General features: G+C 39.0%; 1 protein-coding gene across 2 annotated transcripts in view; it reads right to left on the reverse strand.

Annotated features, from left to right (window-relative positions):
- TBC1D14 (TBC1 domain family member 14) overlaps nt 1-23,074 on the reverse strand; it is a 63,032-nt gene that overhangs the window by 32,728 nt on the left and 7,230 nt on the right. For both annotated transcript variants that reach the window (XM_085059753.1, XM_085059754.1), the window contains exon 3: nt 8,304-8,424. In XM_085059753.1, coding sequence (XP_084915879.1) covers nt 8,304-8,424 — 121 coding nt within the window. The remainder of the gene's footprint in view (nt 1-8,303; nt 8,425-23,074) is intronic.

Raw genomic sequence — 23,074 nt, forward strand, 5'->3', positions numbered from 1 at the left:
TTGGGACAGAGGGATGCCTGGTGACACAGGAAGATACTGCAGGGTGAAAAGCCAAGTATCCCCTGTAACTCAAACCACAGCTGGCCACATGTTACACACACAGTTGGTAGCAGTCACTATTTTTAGGCTGCTGCAATTACAACAGTACCTGAGGCTACTTGAACAAGTTACGTGCAAGATTTAATTACATTTTATTTTTTCCACTGGAAGTCCCACCTCATTCCACATGTGAAATAAGAACTGGACCAGGACTACACAAGCAAACAGAAAACCATTTTTTCTTGGTTTTTAAGTCTTACCACTACCTCAATAGTGCTTCAGTGTTCCCTTTCATTGTTTCATGACTGTCTACTACATGTCCATCTGAACTCTCTTATCTTTTATAAATCAAGTAGTTTACCAGATAAATTTCAGCTGGTGCACACCCAGCACTTCACTGACCCCCCACCATTTCTGTGTCACCATTAAGCAGCGATCTGACTTTCAATACACTAGGCTGGGGAAATGATAGCACCAAAACCACACCTTTTGTTCTGTTCCATTAGTTTGGTTACTCTGCAATGCCTGCTGTGGGGCAATGTACACATGAAAGGAAAAGGAAAGAAAAGGAATATGCAGGAGGACTACCAGATCATGACACTTGTGATGATCTTTCAGTTGGGAAACTCAGATCTGATTCTTCACGTGGCACTGGGCAAAAGTAATAATTTTAATGAATGCCCTTATATATACAGCAATCAAAGACAATTTAAGGAGACTGAAGCCTCAGGCAAAGATCAGATTATGAGAATATCCTTCAAAACTTAACAGAGAATACATACTTCTGAGCTCAAATATTACTTTCAAACAACTTCTTAAGAAATGTTTTATATAACTTTAAAAAACCACTACAGAACAACTCTGAAATGCAATTAACGTATTACTTACTGATCTAACAACCTGAGAAATCTGTATTGCACACTCAACCTGTACAATTTAGTGATCTGCCAAGTTCCACGAACAATTAATGGTTCAAGAACCATCAGCCCTACTTGCTTTACACAGCTCTCTCTATATGTGTGTACATATATAGTTAATTCTCTTACATTAAAGAAAGCATACCTGAGCAGAACATAGCAAAGACATGACAGAATTTGACTGTAATAACTTTGTATGTGTGAAGTTTTATCTTCCACTAGGACATCTTTCTCATCTTTAGTACCACACTACTCTCCTGTTCCATTCTTTACAAATTAGGAATGCTTAAGCAACGTAAAAGGTAAGATACTATGGCCAGTCTGTGAGGAAAACCTCACACTATTTGTAGGCATCATTTGAAGTGCTCTGATATTTGCCTCTTTTCCCCTGGGAAGCATCTAATTTTCTCTCCTGATTACAGGTGATACAGAACTTGGGCTGGCAACTGTGATCCCACACAATGACATTAAACAAATGAAATAATCCATACATCCTAGAGAAAGTTAAGGGTAAAGTGAAAGAATGAGAAACCACATACTCTGTTTTGCACTCCTGTGCTGCAGCTACTAGACAATTTTAACAATTTTTCCATATACAAATATTTATAGCGTCATATTTTGAGCAATGGACACATTAAATTAAGGGACACTTAAAGCCTAAGCAGAGACAAGGCCAAGTTAGGTTTTCCAAGAAAGAGTAACAGTTTGCTCTTTTGAAGTCTGTTCCCTCTAATCATTCAATGTGCTATGTATCTGATGGTTCTCACCCTCAGGGTTCACATTTCATTTGCACTGTATGTAAGTAATTTAAGTGGTTTTTGGTTATATAGAGTGACATGCTTCATAAAAAAAAAAAAAGGAAGGAAAATATTTGAAGTACCCAGAGACAAAGCATACTATGAACCATGTTGCTCAAGAACAGCTTTTTACTGTCAAAAGCAGAATCTTCAATCAGATTGTGCAGTGTACTGTTATGAGTGACTCCAACATGAGTCACAGTAACAACAAAAAACCAACACCCTCCTGCTCAGAACACTGCAAAGGACACAATTTCATCTGCATATCCAAACATGTGCACAGTTTCCCTAGGTACTGACACTATCTGATACACTGCAGTATTAATCAAATGGAAACATCTGCAAGAAAAGCCTCCAGCAGGACAAGCATCTGGGAAATGTCTGAGCAAGAGAATACAAGCTAAATGGTTGTTTTATTTTACTGTTATTTTCTTGTGAGCATCTGCCAGAATAAAATGCTATCAACACTTGCTCTCAGCATATCCTGTAAACATCATTTCCAGGGACTGGAATTCCATTGGATACAGTCTTCATGTGAAAACATAATTTTACATCATCTGTATGCCTGCTCACTGATCTCTCCACCTTAATTATCCATACAGTCTCAGCATCATACCCTTCCAAATAATCTCTCAGCAACTTTTTCTTCTGACATTTGACATGAGTGCTGATGTTGCAGATGAAAACTTACCTTTCCTATCTAGTCTCAAATAACACTCTTAGTCTGGCTGGAGATTGTGTCAGAACTGTCCCACTCACTCTGAGTGAGACACAAAAATAGAAGGACTCTCTATATATGAAGGAGGGCAACATATCTTCATTGTGTGACTTAAAGTGATGACTATTTTCAGGCTTTAATATTCATGAAGCTGTTTCCACTGAACTTTGTCATGCTCAAGTGACAGCTTCTCAACAGAGCACAAGAACATTATGTGGAAATATTAACAGGCATGAAAAATTTGTAATGAAATTGAGGCAAAAAATAAGACCAAGAGTCCTCAGAGTGAGAAGGAGAACTTAAAATTTGATAGTCTTCCTTCAGAAAGACACTTAAGAAAAAGCACTAGTCTGGCTTTTCAAAATCCTTACATCCATATTTTCAGGGTTTCCAGTAATACACAGTACTTCCATTCATGTTGCACAGCTAAAGAACATCAGCTTTTTTGTTGTTGCTAGTAAGCACGGTAATAGTTAGCCTTTCAAAACCTGTATCTACCCCCATTCTTTAATTTTAGATGAAGTCTGAGATGTATAAACTGGAAGACAGGAAAAGAAAACCTTTGGGGTCAGATTTCTTGGGAGCTTGCTTCTGCTTAACACAAAATTAGTACAGTGAAGTCTAGCAAAGCATTCTCAATTTTACATGTCAGCAATGGAAATGTTCCAGTCTCCAGTTAGAATAGGCAGTTCCACCACAATATTTAGGGGCTACAAAACTGCTTTCAAGAATTTATTGCCGGCTATGCTTCACAGCAATGCTTAGCCAAGTGTTTGTGCAATGCAACAGTCAAAGGCATGTGGTGTTATTTCCAGGCTTGCTCTCTACAGACATCTATTTTCATTCAAAAACCCATGAGGGGAGAGGGGAGACTCTGAAGGCCTCCTGTGTGTTGCCAGTGGAAGGTTGCTACATGGAAAAAAGCTTACTGACTACACAAAGAAGTAAGTGTTTAAGTATCTCAATATTAGCACTGGAAGACACAAAAATGCCAGTTGCATGATGGATTCTCATTTAACACAAATGAGAGCAAACTTCCACTAATGTATCAGCTGTCCTGAAAAGTTATTATCTCTTGGCTTGAAATTCTGGGATTAGAAAGAGCTGTGTACTTGATACTCAAAAGTCAATCATTTTCCCATGAATTTGTGTCTTCCTGCATTAAAAAATAATCTGCTATGAGTTCATATTCCATCTAATGGTAAGTATCAGCTTGAGCTACAAAGTAACTGTCCCAACTGAGACAAACAGAGCAACTTCAAAGTTCCTGCACTTCCCCCAGAACATACCACCAGCATTGAAACAGATCCAGCAGCAGAGACCAGCAGCTGACATTGTAATTGCAGTAACAATTGACCAAGCTTATACTTCTATTTCGTATCCTTACTCCTGAAAATAGATACTTATCCTCCAACACTGCCTGCTACACTCTCTTCAGAATCCCTCCGCCTTCCAGGGCTTTTGATCCACACAATTCACAAGGCATTTTAAAAAGTGAGAAAGCTAAAATAAAAGCTTTATATCTGGAAAAGGAGGAAAAACTCTCTCATTTCCTTTCAAAAACACTTTGTAGCTTGTCATAGTTATTTAAACCAATACTCAAAGCATACTGTTTTCTATTAGTCTGATGCTTGTAATACATTCTGTACTTTCACATCTTGTTAACATATGGAGAGAAGTTCCAACAGCATCAAAAGCAGCACGTTGCCAGCAGCACTCTGCCAGATTATGATACCTGACTGGGTCATATTAAATTCTTTTATTATTAAAATACTCAGGAACAATTGTCCTGACATAGTATTAAATCACCCTTTCATTTACTGTGAATGGAAGCTATTACTCTTGCTTTATCTGTTTAAATATGATAGCAGATTTGTTTGAGGCAGGTAATTTTCAAGATAGGACAAGGGCAACACTCTTTGTAGAGTAATACATTCTACTGGAATTGCTGAATGATCTATTTAGTACTGGTTTTGTTGGGGAAAAAGAAAAGACTTTTCAGGACTTCATCAGTGACAAAATAGGTTTCCTTTCTTTACTTATTTTTATTTACCTTCACAAAACTAGATGCCCTTTACTTATGACTACAATGAAATAAAAGTATTTATAACTGGATCAGAAGGAAAGACACAAAAGAGCAGTGCATTAAGGCAACTTGCAAGTTTTGGGTTATAATTCTTAACTGGGGAAGTTAGTTACACCTTTATTTCCAGAGATTGTAACAATCATGGGCATAGGTTAGACTAACCACAGTTACCACACCTTCTCACACTGAACTTCCTTCTTCTGAAAAAAGGAACTCTGGCACACAGATCTAAATTCTGCCTTTCTGAAGGCTGACAAATAGAAATGAACGCAACAGTGGGGAACACGGGAAGTGACTCATTCATACCCTTGGACTTCTCGTGCAGAACAGACAAAATGCACTACGCAGTTTCTAGCTTCAAAGTGCGGATGAAGTCTCTGTGCAAACGCTCACCCTACTGGCAGCTACAGCCATCAGTCACAATGATCCATCCAGGGTATCCAAAGACAAACTCAGTACAAGCAGAAGACAGTGCTTTATCCAAAGCTGTAGATCCAGCTCCTGCCAGAACCAGCAGCCAGCTTGAACCAACCACTTCCCCTTCCAAAGGCCCTGACTGGACCGTGTGGATGCAGCATAAAGCACGGCTCAGGCAGATGCTCAGAAAGCTCTGTATTTTTAGCAAGTGCCAGCCATCAGCAGAGGCTGCAGATGTGCGGATGAGGAACACGAGGCAGCAGCTCGCCACGCTGCACAGCTTCCACCCCGACTGCTCCTGCACATGGAGCTGCATGAGAACCTCCACACATCAGCAGTCTGGAGACTTTGCTCTGCTTTGGGCTTTTTATAACCTGGAGAAAACACACTCCTTATAATGGGAGATTTTATTGCTGTCGGCCTAAAGCATGAGTTGTAGTAAACTCTTTCCATATTTTTTGCTGGGTGGTGTTGCTTTGAAACTCTTTTCCATCTAACAGATTCAAGCCAGAAAACAGACTTTGACAAAATTACTATACTTCATCGACTAGGATTATATCTTAAATCAAGTGAAGATTGAACTGAATGATAACTAACCCAATTCAACTTACAGAGTTATTCCTACAGTAATGTTAAATAAGCTTTACTGTTCATCCCATACCAAAGCATCACCTGTGAGCCAAGCAATTTATTTTCCTGTTTCAAGAGCTCATTTTCATTTTATCATGTGCTGCAGAGTGAGCGTCTTCAGTACAACTGATTTTAATTGGCTGGAATGTTGACCCCCCCACATACAGCCATATCCTAATTATTACAGAAAAACATCTGGAAAAATTACAATCCCCAAGTTAAAAATCAGTTATTTTTAATTATTAAGGAACTGCCATTAAAATTTTTAAATATTCCAATATGGAATGTCAGCAAATGAGATCATAAAATATTCAGATGTGAATTTTGGAGTAAAGATTGTTACTGAAAGGCCTCAAGTGTTAAATGTGCTGAATTTTACCAGTATTGAAACTCCAAAAAAATTAAGATAATCAATTGAGTTCTTATTGCAATTCATACAGTGAAAGCTAAATTGTAAAACCCTCATAGGGATAAAGCACACTTGAAAAGTAAAAAAACCAAACAACAAAACTCATTGATTAAAAATTGATTCTGCTATTATAGAAAAAAAATTAAAACAAATACACTATAGAAAATAAGTAATTTCATTTCATTGGGGAAGAAAGCTGTAACATGTCTCTAGGACACAACCAAAATCTGGCTTTCCTCTATATGCATTATTCTTTTAATACACAAAATCTTGACTGGCCACATGCAAACAAGTTCTGTGAAGACAGATCACATGAGAGGAGACAACCAAATTATATGCTGGTTACCTCTTCTTGAATTTAAAAAAAATTTTTTTTTGAAGAGCATTCAAAAAACTGGGGGGAGAGAAGTTGTTGCAAACATATGGTATTTACAACTTCCATGCTTGCCAATCTTGAAAAGAGTTTCTAGAAGAAACAGTGGCTGCAAAACCTAGCTCAGTTCTATAGTCTACTGGAAGAGAATTTAACTTCGGTGGTTATTCTCAGTGAGGTGCTCTCATCTGACTTTTAGTGCATTTTCCAACATCAATTGCAAAAGCAACTGGCTTAACCAGTTCTGCTCAAGTAGAATTCTTGAAGATAATTGATATAAAAAATTAATCACGCAAACCTCCTTTGCAAATGCACTTCCAGCTTCTCCAAGATTACTCATTCTGACAGCTTTTAAGCTTTAAAACATTTAACTGGATAGAAACTATACAAAAGCTCTCAGCGGCCCAGTAAATGAATCCAACCTGAGCTAAAACCAATACTGCTTTTCATCAGAAGGCTAATACTCATGTATATTTTCAGCATCAAAAATAGGACAAGCAACATCTAAGCTGGAGTGATTTAATTCCTACATTGTTAAAATACAGTATGATGCTATGTTGTATATATACTTGTTGAACAAGTGAGTGCTGTCAGAAGAGTTTTTACAGGGCTTGAGAAAAGGCTTATGTGCTCAAAAAGCCTGTCTGAGCATTGTTTTGGTGAGGAGTCACCTAAATCAGGCTGTGCTTTTAGATGTGGGTGAGGCTCAATTAGTGACTTACAGCACTATTCATGACTCAAAGTCTACATGTCAAAAATAACTTCAGAAAAGCATCAAATCAATTAGGAAGGATTAGTTATTGTTATCCAAGAGGCACTGTCGACAGACTGCAATTTTGCCAGAAACTCACTAATGGTTGGATGCCATACCACATAATTATTTAATAGCAACTGTTTTGTAACAAATTTAATACAACCATTTAAAGTTGTAATGTAGGATAGTTTGGACGTAAAGGAAAAATATTTACGGTACCAGCAACAACCACAAAATGTTAACAAATTATTTACCCACTTATTAAAGAACAGGCACTACAATAAAATACACTGCCAAGTGTTGGAGTACTGCAATTATTAAGCCTCTTCAACTGTGTCATCAAAAATCTTTGGTGAACTCTTCAGAACCGTTAATTGTGTCAAGGCAAGCTGCAGATAAGTCTCAATGGCTGACTACAGTGACAAGTTCAAAAAGCTGCTTCAATTTCACTTTAACAGCCTCACTACAGCTAGGAACAATCACATGACACATGGATCTCCAGAATACTTCACCATGAATTAAGCAGCACAGTCCTTCAGTCAGCATTTGCATTTCACACACAGCACCTGGTTTTGAAGTTTTACTACATGGTCTCTTTCCATGCAAACATTACTATTCCCACAGTGGTTTGAACAAGGAAGTGATAAATAAATACCAAAAAAAGCTCCAAACACATAAAAAGCCTATATGCAATCCAAAACTCCCAGATCAAGTCAGACAGATTGAGAGAGGTCGTTTTCTTGCCACTGAAAGAGCAGCTCATGAACTACTGACCACACAGCTGGATTTCACAAGACTTTCCCCATTGGAAAGGCAAGTCATTTGGTTCACTAGCCAAGAGCTTGGCTTCATCTGTAGTAGAACCAGTTCTCTGAAATGTTGCTTTCAACAATGCTGGAAAAGAGTGGGTTTCACCTTAGTTTTTTATTCTCTTATGACACACCAAGGAAGGCTCTTCGTGCCTCATGTACTCACTGTAATGACCATGCAGAACAATTCTTTTGAACAGCACTGTTGTAACAGACATAACATTTCAATGACAAGCCTTTTGTGGTACTGAAATTGTGTGCAACTCAAACAAACAGGATGCACAGCCATATATACAGATCATAAACTTAACAGGCTTCTTCATTCACCATTAATCCTAACACAGAATTAAATACCTTTTGCATTTTCTTTGGATCTTTCTGTAAGTTTTCTCCAAGAGGTACTTTTCCAAACAACTTCCATCGCACATCATTCTGTTTTTCAAATCTTGCACTTTGCTTTCTGGTGAACAAATTCCTAAAAAAAAAAAAAAGCTTTCTTAAGAGAAAGGGATGATTAATTATAATAAAAAGAAGGATGAACATTTGCTAACCTTATGTATCCTAATCATATATTCCAACTCCTCTTGTGGTTGTGCTGACAGACACTGTTTCCCAGCTTCAAAAGGTACATCATGCCATATTATCACCATACCTAGCAATGAACTTTGTTAAATTATAACTTTTAGTAGATTAAAAGAAAAGTTAATTTTCCAACTTTCTAAAACCAGACACCTTTTATTAGCCTTCCTGTTAGATCATTCAGCCTCACTCTTTTACAAAAAGACCAAGACACTAAACCTCTTGCTGCACAAACATTCTCTACCCACCTGTTAAAACACATTACCACCAAAAATCACAAAAGCCTTGGAGACATAGTAGCCTTTTACTGTATTTGATCTGCTTTCATAAAAGATTACTTTTCCTAAATAAGCTTAAAAGCAGTTATCAAAACACATTAATTCTGAAGTCTCTCTGAAATGTCTAATATTTACTAGCTTAAACACTGTAGGAAAAGTCATAAAACTAGACATAAAGCCACTGAAAATTAGATTAGCTTTACTGACATTGCTAGTTTTTAATCATGAAGTGACATGCCATACTTGCACCTTCGCACCACAACTACTTTTTTCCAAACCTGGACATGCAGTACAGACCAGTCTTCATGCTTTAAATAGCACTCAGCTCCTCCAAGAGCACAGATATTCTACACCCATGGCATGCCTGCATTATTAAAGTAACATATTTTCTATGGTCCTACTGTCTGGTTTAGCACACATTCAAATATGTCCAGACTAGTTCCATTATTTACTCACCCCAAGGTTGATTTTTCTGGAAACTATATGTTTTTGCTCCCTCATTTAAAAGAAAAAAAATACCCACTGAAACAAAAGCATTTTTGCTACTGCAATCAGCAGGCAGCTCCAGCACCTTCAAACCACAGATGCTTCCATTCTGACATTACTGATTTTCCTTACATTACTACCTTAATGCCCTGTATGTTGGCCCATCAAGTAGAGACAGTTTCTTACATATAAAATGTGGTCGTTGGGGAAATAAAACTCTATTTGGCTTCACGTTCTAAAAGGGCTGAATACATGTCTGCAACAGGAACAACCTCAGCACTAGAGAGTGGTTTTTCCTGGTCACTTTGTATCAGATGACATGAACAATATCATATGTATACCAACAGAGACAACACTGCTGGAATAAAAGAAATATGTTTAATATGTGGAGAACAATTGAGGTTATAATGTCAGAGTGTACTGAAATATATTATAAGGATAATAGTATGCACTGCCTTCCTTAAATATGCATATATTTATACAAATTATCACATGCTTCTGTATCACAAGGGTACAGTTACCTTGAAATTCAAACCAAGAACAGATTATCATATTCAAAGATAAGAACAAAGTGTTTATGTACAGAAACCACACAAGTCAATTACAACTGATGTCAAAGCTAAGCAGTAACTGTATTTCAGCTACGCACAGATTATAATAAAACTAAAGCCCAAGATGATGGATTTGTATCATCATTTGAGACAGCTACCTGGGAAATAAAATATAAAAACAGACAGATAAGACATTAATTTATATATGTATTTTTTAATCCATTTAAAATGAAAAAAATATCAAGCAAATTCTAAAATATATCTAAGAATACAAAGGAAAGCATGATAGAAATAACATCATGAAATCTACTGCATGTAAATAGGATACCCAATGCAAGACAGACTGTTCTTGCAAAAGGGTTTTTTTCAGGTTGTTACTACTTCAGAAGCAAGCAAATTCCAGACTACAAACCATCTTCAGAGAAAACAAGAACTTCTAGCATCAGGGACAGTGGAAGATCCCGACAAGGAGGCACAGCTCTGTGACAGCTCTGCGCACATTCAAATCCTTTTGCAATTAAACGGCTTTCACCACACCTCGTTAGCACTGCAATAACACGAGCATTAAAGACAATTTTCTCTCTGTCTCTGCCCACATTAGAGGTTGCTAGCACAAGTGTATACACAAGCAACAATTCCCTCAGTCTCCTCTGAGGCGTTTTAAGAACAGCAGCAGGTCTTTACCTTCAGAGCAAAATAAAGATGAATTGGAATGATAAAGTGTAACAGCTCTCTGCTGCAAGTGCCTACGTTAGATGAACCAAATCTGAAAAGTCAATCTCACACACTTCCTCTCAATTCAATTCCACAGTCCCAACTATCTGCTCTCTCTTTAGAGGCAGCGTCATAATAAATAATCTGTTCTACAGCTTATCTAGCAGATGGCACAGCACTTGTTCAGCTCGCTCTTCTCTACCCCCACCTTCTAGGGCACCAGTCATCTCTCTGTATTATGTCAGGGATTTCCGGTTCAATTTTAATTTAAAATATATATATCAAACTGAAAGCAGCGTGGTCAATATACAAATTGCATTCTGTACTCTCCTTTTCCTCCACCCTCTGTCAGGGCCTAAGTCCTAGTGTTTGGTTGGTGTCCAGTCTTGACAAAATCCAAAAACGCCCAAAAGGCTTAACATTATCAGGAGCCACAAATCAGCACAATCAGATGTAGAACAGCAAACTACAACCTGTTCTTGCTTTGACTGACGAAACACAGCATCAAACCCTGATCTGCCCCAGACTGGAACACACCAAAGGTAAACCACATGACAGGATGGCATGGAAGGAGCAGAAGAGTTGCCACCTAATTTGCACCTATTCTGGGAAGACTTGAGGGGGAAAGGAAACAAAAAAAAAAAAAAAACCCCAAACAAACAAACAAACAAAAAACCTATGGAATGTTTTCCATTCAATTTCTGCAGACCTTTGCAATAAATCAGAGCAACACCACAGGGTCCTGATAAAGACACTACTTGAAATTCCTGAACTGAAAGTAAATCCTTAAAATATGCAACTGCCTTAGGAGGAAGTTTCTTCCATATATATGTCAGAGCAAATTAATCATAGCAAGACCTTTCATTTTTGTGCTGCTACAGCACAAAAAAGGAATTATTTTCCTCCTATTCTTACACAGCTCCCTTAGATTTTCAAAGAAAGTACCAAGCAGCTTCACTTCTGAGCAAATTCACTAAGGAAAATTCCATGCTAAAGGTAACTCAAGGAGATGTTACTAATGGAAAATACAGGTTAACAAGAAGCAAAACTTCTCTATTTGAAAAAAAAAAAACCAAAACAAAATCCTAAACAAACAGATCCTTACTCTGAAGATGAGCTCAGAAATTCTAGGGTTAAAGATGCCAAAGTTTCATTACAAGTGTTTTAAAATAACAAAGATTAATTTGAGATCTTGAATGTAAAAAAGGGTTGACATGCCTTGAAAGATCACATGCTCATCATTAGCTCAGTCTTGCTGTCCTCTTCACAACTATCAGAGCACATCATGATGAGTTACAATAGGGATATTAACAAGAACATCTGACATGATGCATGATGTCTGCAGTCTCATTAGTGCAGAGTCATTAAAGTGTCATGGGTTACATCTGCATTCCTGTCCTACATGCTAACTATTTTACACTAAGCGTCTGCTGCTGCTTGTTTTAGAAAAGCCAAGCACAGAAGTTCAATTGAGATCAAATTTCTATTAGAAAACTGCTTTTGCACAGTCCCCTAAAAACAGTATTTGGAACCAAACAGTTGTTTAACCCTGTTATTTTAACTGAGCTGTGGAGAGAGAATACCTACCTGAAGAGAATTTAATTCTAACTTCAGAGTTAACTTTTACATACAAAGAACATCCTGCAGTACAGGATAGAGATGGAACAATATTTGCTTGAACATACAAACATTGTATCACCACTTTATACTGATTTGTCCAGCTGCCTTTTCTGTGGGGAAAAGAGGAAGTTAATAACAAGAGCCAAGTTTAGCAGTAATGAAAACCTTATTTTTTAATAAAACTTAAGAAACAATTCCATTTTGATTCTCTAAGCATGGCTGAAATAAACTAACAAAATAGCTGCCATATATATGTACTGCATGTGTATATATTGCCACTATTTATGTAGCCTTGTGTGCTGTCATAGCCAGGCTGAAGCCTCAATCAAATTTTAAAAATGTGGTTCTAAAGATAATAGATAACAAGCAATCAAGTCAAGCCTATCCATATGGCATCTGTTACAGCATTTTCAAGCTTTTGCTTTTAAAAAGAGTCCAGCATTACCACTGAAGCAGAAAGGTTATCCAGTTCTGTTCAATTCTCTTTCCAAAAAGACAGGAGGTCTGCAACACACAAGTGCCAACAATTACTGCCCTGTGAGGGGTTGAGAGCAGCAGCTCCACAAGCATTTAACTATTCGTTTTTTCCTCATTTCAGCTGTGCTTTGTCCCAAGCAAGGTAATTCACATATGTGAAGTCACCTCTCAAGAGGTCATTCCTTTCCACCATGTTCCCCCACCACTCCATTCAGAATGCAAACCTATCCACTAAAGCACAAGAGACAGTGCTGCCATCCATGGTTTCTGTTGCCAAGTTACTCCAAGTCTTGAAGTCAGCTGTAAAGCTCCTTCCTGAAAAGCCTCAAAGTCTTCCTGAGCCAGGCAGGCTCAATATTGTGCCTATTCAGGTATCTCTGAAGCTTGGTACCACTAGAGTCAAGGAACTGTTTCCCTGGCACGTCACTGAAACAACAGGAACAAAGGATGGGCTCACACATCAGCTGTGAGAGGTGGAGCTGAGCAAGGCAGGCACATACACACCCACAGACACCTGCTGGTACACACACACACCTGGACTTCCAGGCTACACACACTATTGTTTTACCAGAACTCCCAGTATATACCAGTTTCCTGAAACAAACGTGTAGAGGAGCTTAGGATTTAGGAGTTTTTACAACTAGAGCATTTGGGTTCTTCAGGAAATCTGAATTTTAACTGTATTGCTGTGACTGTTTTGCCAGGGCTCCTTAGATGAAGTTCTACAGTACATGAATTACTGGCACACAGCACAGAATGACAACTGCAAGCAATAGAAAAATGAGCTGGAATATGCTGTTCTGTGGTAGACTAACACTGACCTAGCACAGAAATTATACTTGCAAGTAAACCAATTCTTTACTCTTAAAAAGACAGTTGTTGCACAGAAACATGTATGAAAACTGTCTAGAAACTGACACAGATCATGCAGACTGATGTAATTTCTTATCTGCTTTCCACCACCACTAATTTGCAAATGCAACTAAATTTTTGTTATGAGTCGTAAAAATACACACATCATCTCCTATTCTCAAGATGCATGCTCCAAATTTTAATTAGTCTTTCAATTAAGGTTATTTTCAGAAGACAAAACAAGTGGAATAGTCATGCAAATTAACTACTGGAAGGACTTACCAGTCTCATAAGCAGAACAGATGAAAAATAAGGACAGTGGAGAAAGTTCAAAAGGTTCAGTTTTGTAGAACAATTTTATCTTGAAAGACAATTTTTCAAATGAGTCTCAGACTCGCATGTATTCTTAAGGAGCAAGAAAGAAACAGAGGCAAGTCAAAGTTCATTTCAGCTGCTTCTGAAGGAAGACCCTAAATTCCCCTGATAACTCTAAATCACACAAGGAGAGACCACCAAAGTCTTGAGCCCCTCAGCCTATCCAAGGCTAAATCCATGGACTTTAGATAAGTAAGCAGATATTAATCATAAGAACCAGGTAAACCCACACTGAGCACATAAGCACTGTGAGAGATGTCTCCACAGACATTATTCCACAAGGCATCCAGAAAACTACACTGAAACAAGACATTTTAAATAATGTACAGCGCCCATTGAGCAAAAAATATATTAAGATAAATTCTATTAAGTATTTGCTGCATTGTCTGCAAAAATGTACAGCCACCTTATCTGACATGGTATTAATTAATACTATCTAGGAAACATTCTTAAAGGGAATTTAGTCAAAAGGTACATTATTTCTTCTCATCCTCCAATGCCCTTCTCTATTCTGTACTAATCATAATTTTTGCAACTTACCTTCAATAAACAGAAGAAAGATTCTCACCTCTAGATGTTACAAACTTCCTCACTTAAACAACTTTCAGAGACTGAGAAAATAAATCCTGAAAAAACAGCAACATATTCTAATCAAAGGAATTTTTGTTACCTGATTAGTGTAGGAAGAGGGCTGACACATAAATCATGATGACTGGAGAACTGATGGACTTGGAAGGCATTTTTGTCAGGAGACCCACCAAAGTCTCCTGAAACACCCTAAACCTACATTCTCCAACGGTAAAAGCCAACAGTTGGTGCTCATGACCAAGTAACACTTGTTTCTAGAAATAATTCACTAGATGCAGTGACTGCCAGTTATTACATTCCCTTTGCTCAAACCCACATCACCTCTCAATCAACCTACACTTTGGAGAAAAAAAATAAAATCAACAAACCAAAACAACCAACAGAACAAAACATCATCAAAAAGTTCAAATACTTTGGCTATGGTGATGATCCTCCATAAACAAGTCAGAAGTTATGCTTTGAAAAATATTCCAAAATTACACACAAAAGCAGGGTTTGCAGAATTTTATCTCTGGGAGATTGCCAAAGGTCAGACTAAAGAAAGAACAATGCTTAGTTTATGGATAAACAAATCAACAGAAATGGAGCCAAACAGCCTACAAGTTGACAAAACTATCAAAGAGATAACTAATCACAGAACTGTGTTTTATAAATTCCGACCACATTTTATAAACAAAGTTTTCCAACCACTGACATTCCAGTATGTTCAGTCAGAATCAAGAACAATAACACTTCACAGTGTAACAGATACCTGCAGGTCTGGAAGAAAATACTTCCACAGCTGAGAGAAACAGTAATACAATATTAGCAGTACGGGATACCTGATAGCTTGCAATAGGGTAACTTGGAAATTTCTCTAGACTTCTGGGAAAAAGAGCAGAGTTTAATAAACTATTTATCAAAACTACAATATTCTGCATTTATCTTTATTCTTACAGGGTAGCCCTCATTTTACAGGGGAACAAAGCAGTGCTGACTGCACTGAAGTGTCCAAGACATGCAAAGATAAACAGGCAGTAACCCTGCAAGTTTAGCTGTTAGGACTGGTTGCAGCAAACCAAAAACTATTTTGTTCATGGATAATACACAGTGTTGGTCAACCACACAAATACTGCAGAATTCTCAGAAACTGGAGTTGCAGCAAGTTAGGACTGTCATACAAAATCAACACTCACACTTCAAACTAATATACTAGCGTCAACCAGTTATAATTAATGATCCTTTTCTAGCTGGCCAAATTCCCAGTTATCCTCATGTCATTAGAATAATTCAAAATTCCATTCCTAAAATCTGAAAGTAGATTTCTTCATTGATTTGAAGCACTATTACCACACAAATAAAGAGAAAGAATACACAAAATGTCATCCTAAGCAAAAAGCTGAGCCCGAGAAAACTGTAAGACCTTGAAGCAATAAAGATTAAACACGGACCTTTCTACATCAAGATCAAGAGTAAAATAAAAGTGAATAAAAGCTCTGCCTGGTACCTACAAGACTGTATCTGTAACTAGCATGGGGCTTCTGGACTACAACAAAGAGATCAAAAACTGGAGGAAGTCCAGTGAATGACCACTGTGGTGGCTGGGTGCTGAGGCCTACAACATACAAGCAGGGATGCTGAGAAAGGTGGTGTCATTTAGCCTGGATGACCATCTTCAGAGATGCAATGAGGAAAAAACCCAAGATGCAAAGCAGCAAGGCGCTGCAAGGCAAGTTTCAAATGGATAAAAGGGGAGGGAAAAAAAAAAAATCACAGCAGTAGAAGATAAATCCCAAATTGTGCAGTCTAGGGAGGTTAATTCCAAACTTGGATGTACTCACAACTGCAAGGGTCCTGAGGAACATGCTCTAGTGCTGAAGCCATCCCTGGACTGAGCAGGGCTTACACAGGGCTCCAGAAATCCCTCCTGACCTGAACTGCTCTGTGATTCCATACTTGCAGAAGGATCCTGCTCACAAAACAGAGTTCAAGCACCAAGTACATACCTTGTCCTACCTCCAACTGTTGCCAAGCTCTTGTGTTTATTCTGTCAGCTCTATGGTGTGAATGACCCCAATATTCACTTAAGGGGTTTTTTTCTGTATTATTCTTATGGTATGGCTGGAGAACTCTGCAGGCACTTAATGACTAAAAAGAGAGGCTTAACACAAATAAGGAATGGATTCAGAAAATTCATGATTCCCATATACCATTTCTTTTAATAAAATTCTACATAAGGATGAAAACTTGTTCAACAGACCATTTCTTGTTTGAGCCTTTTTTAAATGTTTAAAACCAAAGTTAATATTGACTCCAACTTCTCAACAGATTATGTAACACAGAAAGGGAGACACCATAAAAACAAACATCAAGGAGCAAAAACTTTATTCCATCTAATTTCACCTTGCTCACTGTATTTTTCAGGAAAGAAAAAGTCAGTTGAACATTAAACAGCACTTTGATCAGACAGAGAGAGCGAGAGAGAGAGCATCACACAGCACTAATTGTGCTGATACTCTCCATTCCCCATGTCATCTACTTCTCACAGTTCCTTTTAACAAAGGAAAACATCAGGAAAGTTTTTGCAAATTAAATGAAGATACAAAGACAATCTAACCCACCCGTTCACTAAACCTTCATATAGACAATGAATCAGAATGAAAAAAGACCTTCATTTCATTAATCTGAATTAGCTCCTGAAGTCTCACATACATCTGTGAGAAACATTTGTAGTTCTCACTCTTTCTATTCAAAAGCAAGTGTGTGCAATGCTGTATTGGGTTTGCACAGGAAGGTTTTGGCTCTGGTAGCAGGGGGCTACAAGGGTAGCTGCTGTCAGAAGCTGTCAGAGGTTTCCCCCATGTCCAATAGAGCCAATGCCAGCTAGCTCCAGGAGAGGTGTGCTTCTGGCCAAGGCTGAGTCCAATGGAGACAGTGGTAGCTCCTCTGGAATAACAGTTAAGAAGGGAAAAAATTTGCTGCACAACAGCAGCAGCAGTCAAAAGAGAGGAGTGAGACTATGTGAAAGGAACAGCCCTGCAGATGCCAATGTCAGTGCAGAATGAGGGGCAGGAGGTGCTCCAGATGCCAGAGCAGAGATTCTCCTACAGCCCCTAGTGCAGACCATGGCAAGGCAGCTGTGCCCCTGCAGCCCCTGGAGCTCCAGGATGGAGCAGAGATCCACTTGCAGCCCACAAAAGACCCCACACCAGAGCAGGTGGATGTGCCTAAAGGAAACTGTGACCCTGTGAGAACTGGAGCAGGCTCCAGGCAGGACCTGTGGCCCCTGGGAATGAGGAGCAGGTTTGCTGGCAGGACTTGTGACCCACAGGGGAAGGGAGTGGGGTGAGCATTATGGCTCACTGCTGCAAGCAGCATGCAACACCCATCTTTGCTACAGACCTCATTCACCAGCCAGGATCACATTCTGTCATGCCTCCCACCCGCCAATAGAAAAGAAACAAACAAGTTTTACCTGCTTTTAAGTAACAACTAGACCACATGAAGTCCTCCTTTACTGCATAGTTTTGTACCATTACTAAAAAAGCTCCAAAACTCAGTGTATTACTGAACAGATTTTCATTTTGCTTCCATAATGGGAACTCCATGATAACTTCAACAAGCCTCTTTGTTAAAAGTCTTGTTTTTGCAAAACTGTTTCCAGTTACTCAACAGCAAAACTAAGATTTTAATCCACAAAAGCAATTTCCCTTTATTCTAAAGAGCCAGGTCTCAAAATTTAGTGAAAAGTTTAATGCAGAACTAAAGGAACTGTAATTGTAAAGAATTACATTACCCCACACATAAAGGGAAAATAAGGATTGCAATTAATTTAGACAGTTTCAGTTCAACACCTAGTGGAGAACAGGCCACATGACAAATTTCAAAGCTTCATACTCTGAATAAGAAAATGGGAATTCTGAAAATTGTATCATACAATTTTCAACCTTTATCAAAAGAAAAATTCTACAACTATCTTTGTAGAATTCCAACTTTTCACCTGTGGTAGATTTGCTTTGAGAGAGAATGTTTATTTCAGAAAATTCTGCAGATTTTCTTTTGTTTCACACAAAGCTGTGGTAGTAAACACAGGTGAGGAGAGGACCTTTAGTCTGTCAGTTCAAGTAGACAGAGCAGCTTTCAAATAAGAACTATCCAAAACCTCACTGTGAAGACTGAAGCACCTTTCAGATGAGCACACCTGAATGCCTCACAGGCTGCTGAAATACTGTAACCAGCATCCTCTGTTAAACAGAACCTCAGTGCCTATGCTGCTTCCCACACCTCCAAAGCACAAGCCTGTTCGCCTTCCTCTCTTCCTGGCCCTTTTAGCCACCTGTTACTGACAACAATTTGCTAGAAATGCATCCAGATAAAGTAGTAGGGAAGGACAAAACTGCCACCAAATTCTTCTCTCCCCTCCGACAGGGCAGGGGATGCTGTGGGGCCAGGCAACTCCAACACTTGGGAGCCCAGCCCACAGCAGGGCAGGGAAGCAGCCTGTGCTGGGTGGTGTAGGTTCCCTGCCTCAGAGGCTGGGTTTCTGGAGTCCTTCTCATCAGCTTCTGGACAACTCCACCTGCAGTTCAGTTTGGTTTTGTTCATTCGTGGTTAAAAGCAGTGAACTCATATCTGCCCCCACAGCACATCCAGCTCTTTCTGTTCCTCCTCCTACACACTTTAGTCCTGTTCTCAGCCTGTGTCCTCTTGAACAGCCCATACTCTAAGATGCTTCATTAAACAGAAACTTGCATGGAAGAGGAGACAACATCATATCTAATATCTCAGATTAGTCAATTGCAGTTATTTTCATAATTTTTCTTCCCTCCTCTGGTCAGTGAATTCCCATTTTTGGAGACATGAAAGTGGGAAGTCAACATTACAATGCTCCTTGTCACTCTACCTTGCTTTTAACACCAAAATTAGATTAGTACAATAAGCTGTCCTCTCATTAAAAGCAAGAAACAGCATTATGAAAGGGTCTATTCATTAACACAGATGACTGATCTATGCCATCAGTGGACCTAATTCCTAAATTCAGAACTCCAAATAATGTGTGACCAGTAATCTCAAAACATGTGTGCACATATGTGATATAAACATATTAAATTTGCAAGATTTCAGACTTAACACTGAAACCAGTAGCTACTATTTTGAAACTTAAGACCTTTTTCTTAACAGATTACAAGTAAAGTCACAGCCTGGACTAGTTACGTGCTTCTATGTATGGTATAGGATGCCAATCCTGCTTCAGAAGCTTTCTCCAAGAAATGCAGATTCTTTGCTAATAGTAAAATGTAATATTCTTCTTAAAGCCCTGTATTTCACATGTAGTCCTTATGCTCCTTAGAGGTTTCCTGAGATCCAAATACTTAGAACACTTGCATAAAAAACTTCTAGGAGTAGTCTGAAAAGAAAGAAGATCCAGATTCCTAGAAAAACAGACAATATCCATGGCAGTGGACTAAGTAAAGACATACACTGCTTGTAATCCACTAAAATGAAACAAACTGCATGGCTTATTATTTAACTGTACATAGTTCTAGTCCCGTTATGGTCACTCTCCATGTAACCACAAAAATCCTCATTCTCAGTGTCCAAATTGATAATTGAAAATGATATATGAAAAGTACAACTTCTGCAGTAAGATCACAACAGCCCTGATTCAGCAAAGCTGTCAAAGACCCACACATTTAAAAAGTTTCAGCAGTATTGTACAGAAGTCCAAAGGTAAAACTCATTAACTCACACTACTCTGGGTCAATAAGGCAAAGTAGCAGACAAGCCACTGACTCTTTAGGCTCCCAGCCAATTATTTGCTCACACTAGTTTTCAAACCAAGCTCCTGCATATATTCAAATGAAGGAAATTAATTCCAACTCATGCTTACGTGAAAGACCTCTGGGCTTTTAACGCGAGCACAAGTGACACTTGAAAACAAGCAACATGTCAGGTTTTTTTGTCACCAGTCAGCACTACAGCTGCTTTCAGAAGCAATAATCCATTTTCATATGCCAACCTGGAGCCCAATGAGAGCACTGTACCTGTGGTGCCTTAAGCTCTTTCAAGAGGAAAGCTGTGCATAAGCAAGAAAGCAGCCTCTTTTTCTTACTTTGGATCTTCCTGCCCACACCCAGAGATGCACCAAACAGCCTGAGGAAACAACCAGACCTTTCGGATACTCAAACTGCTGAAGAAACAAACTGAGACAGAGAAGCAGTCCAGGAAAACTTTCTTCACCATGGTGCTCAAGAAGGCAGGGCAGGAGCACTCCATTCCCAAGTGATCTTGAAGGTGCCAGGACTGGAGGAAATGAGCAGGGTTCTCTTTTCTTTGATCTCTTCTTCACCTCAGTTTGTAAATGCACTCTCAAACCAACACTTCATAACTCACCACAGAACTGACATGGATCACACACCCTTATGCACAGTACACAAATGCATATAGTCTCAAAAGGAAAAATAAATCTACCGAGTGCCAAAAAATAACTTTATATTCTAAATCAAGTACTTCTCTAAGCATTTTCTTGATACTGCAGAAGGTTTACCCCTAACTGATATGTAAGTAGCTTAAGCACATGTGACCAGGCACTGGAGGCATCTAATTATCGTCAGTATTATCTCTACAGGCAGCCACAAATCTTAACTGACGTGTCAAGGCCAAACTTACTCTCGATAAGGTCAGAGAAACTAACACATCCTCAAAGGCCAGATGGGGTTCAATACAAGCACAGGTGCCATTTCAAGAAGCAAGGTTTCTCCCTTTTACCAAATACCAACAACTTGTGCAAAAAATTAAGCTGACTTGTCTTTGCTCTCAGTGGTTCAAACTTGTATCCTATTACTCAGAGAAGCCCTCCAAGAGCTAAACCTGCAGATTAAGGCTGAGTCCCTGCACTGCAGCCTTACCCCATGACCATCAGGCTGCTGGAAGGCTGTGTACAAAACACCCAGGTCTCATTCTTCCATGTTGTGTGCCAGCACTTCCACAAGGGTGCCAGCCACTGAACAAAGCCAAAGCAATTTGACTTTCTCCTGCCATGGTTCACCCTTGCTTCTCTAAAGTGAAGTTTATGCACTTAACCTGTGAGACTGAATTTCAACTGAAACTCCTTTCAGCACAGAGTGCAGTGCTAAGAACACACTCCTTTCTGGGACTTTTTTACACCCACCACTGCAGCACGTTTAACAAACTGCTTTAGGAAGCTCCCTCTCAGCAAGCTGGTCTTTAACAATACTGTTCAAAATGCCTCCTTTTCATCTCACACTGCACTCAAACCCCAGTACAGAGCACAGGGTGTGCTGGGTAGGGAGGCCTCTAGAAAGCAGCTACTTTCAAACAAAATACTGCAAGGCCCAGGTTCATTTACTTCAGTACTGGTTTAAGCACTGGGAATCCAAGCAGCCCACAGGAACTCCAGGGAACAGGGAGTTTTCAACCCTGGGGATGGCAGATTGCAAATAGCAAAAACAAAACTAGCAACAGCATGTTTTGAACCTTCACCATGCTGACAGCACAAATATAGATAGTACTCCCTGTGGCATGGAACAACCTCCAAGGCTACCTGCTTGTTCAATACCTGTGAAACTCACCACCAGGTCTCATGACATGAGACAGATGCATAAAATACGGGGGTGTGGTGTGCAAGTACAGACAAAAAGTGAGCAACTCTTGTTTCCAAAACAGAGCAGAACGTGGGTGCCAAAGAGAAGGATATTCAAGGTCAGGTTACAGACAGAGCACCTGGAAACTAAAAGCCGATCACCTAGTTTGAACTTAATCCTCATATTCTTACGATGACATCACCCAGTGACCATGATGATCTGTTCCCCAGTTAAAAGGCAGTAATGACAGCCTTTGTGTCCTGGCATTCAATGTGCCTGCAAAGATTCAGGTCAAAAAGCTCAGTCTAGTGAGTACTACAGTTTCTGTAACACTGGTAAAACCACCACAGACTACACTAGAAAAGAATTTGGACACATGGCTTTGCTTTGTTCGATAAGAAAAGTTGGGAAGCAGTTAAATATCCTACTCTGAGCAGGGTCTAAATGTGCCTGCTCCACGGTGCTCCCTCCAGGCTGAAGGACAGCAGTTGCTTGAGCAAGCAGTTGTGCTACCAGAATGGGTAACAAAAGTTCATGCTTTCAAGTGCTGAGAAGCCTCCTGCTTCAGAATGAAGTCTGGTTCCATGGCAACAAACAGACAAGGGTCCACAAAAGCATCAGCACCTCAAACATGAATGATGACTGGAGTTCTGCTGCACAGTACTTTAACCTGAGAATAAAAATCAACAAAGGCTTCAACCAATTTAGTAGGTCTAAACAAACTGATTCTCTTAAGCTTTGCAAATAAGACAGCCTTTCAAAGAATGATGTTTGCCAATTCTCGATGTATTTTATTAGCCTACTTGTCTCATGAAAAAAAAAACTGCATGAGGAAAAAGAGATTAGCTGAAGCCATGTGCAAAACAGGTTATATAGCCAACTCTGCTTGATGTCTAAAATTTCTTTCTAGAATAATTTCTCTAAAATTTATCACACTTCATATATCATAGCTTACAAGTAAGAGACATTATGAAGGCTTTATATAACTTACAAAAAAAAAGAACCCACCAGCAAACAACTCA

Source organism: Lichenostomus cassidix, chromosome 4 (assembly GCF_008360975.1).
Source record: "Lichenostomus cassidix isolate B80296 chromosome 4, HeHo_3.0, whole genome shotgun sequence".
Classification (NCBI taxonomy): domain Eukaryota; kingdom Metazoa; phylum Chordata; class Aves; order Passeriformes; family Meliphagidae; genus Lichenostomus; species Lichenostomus cassidix.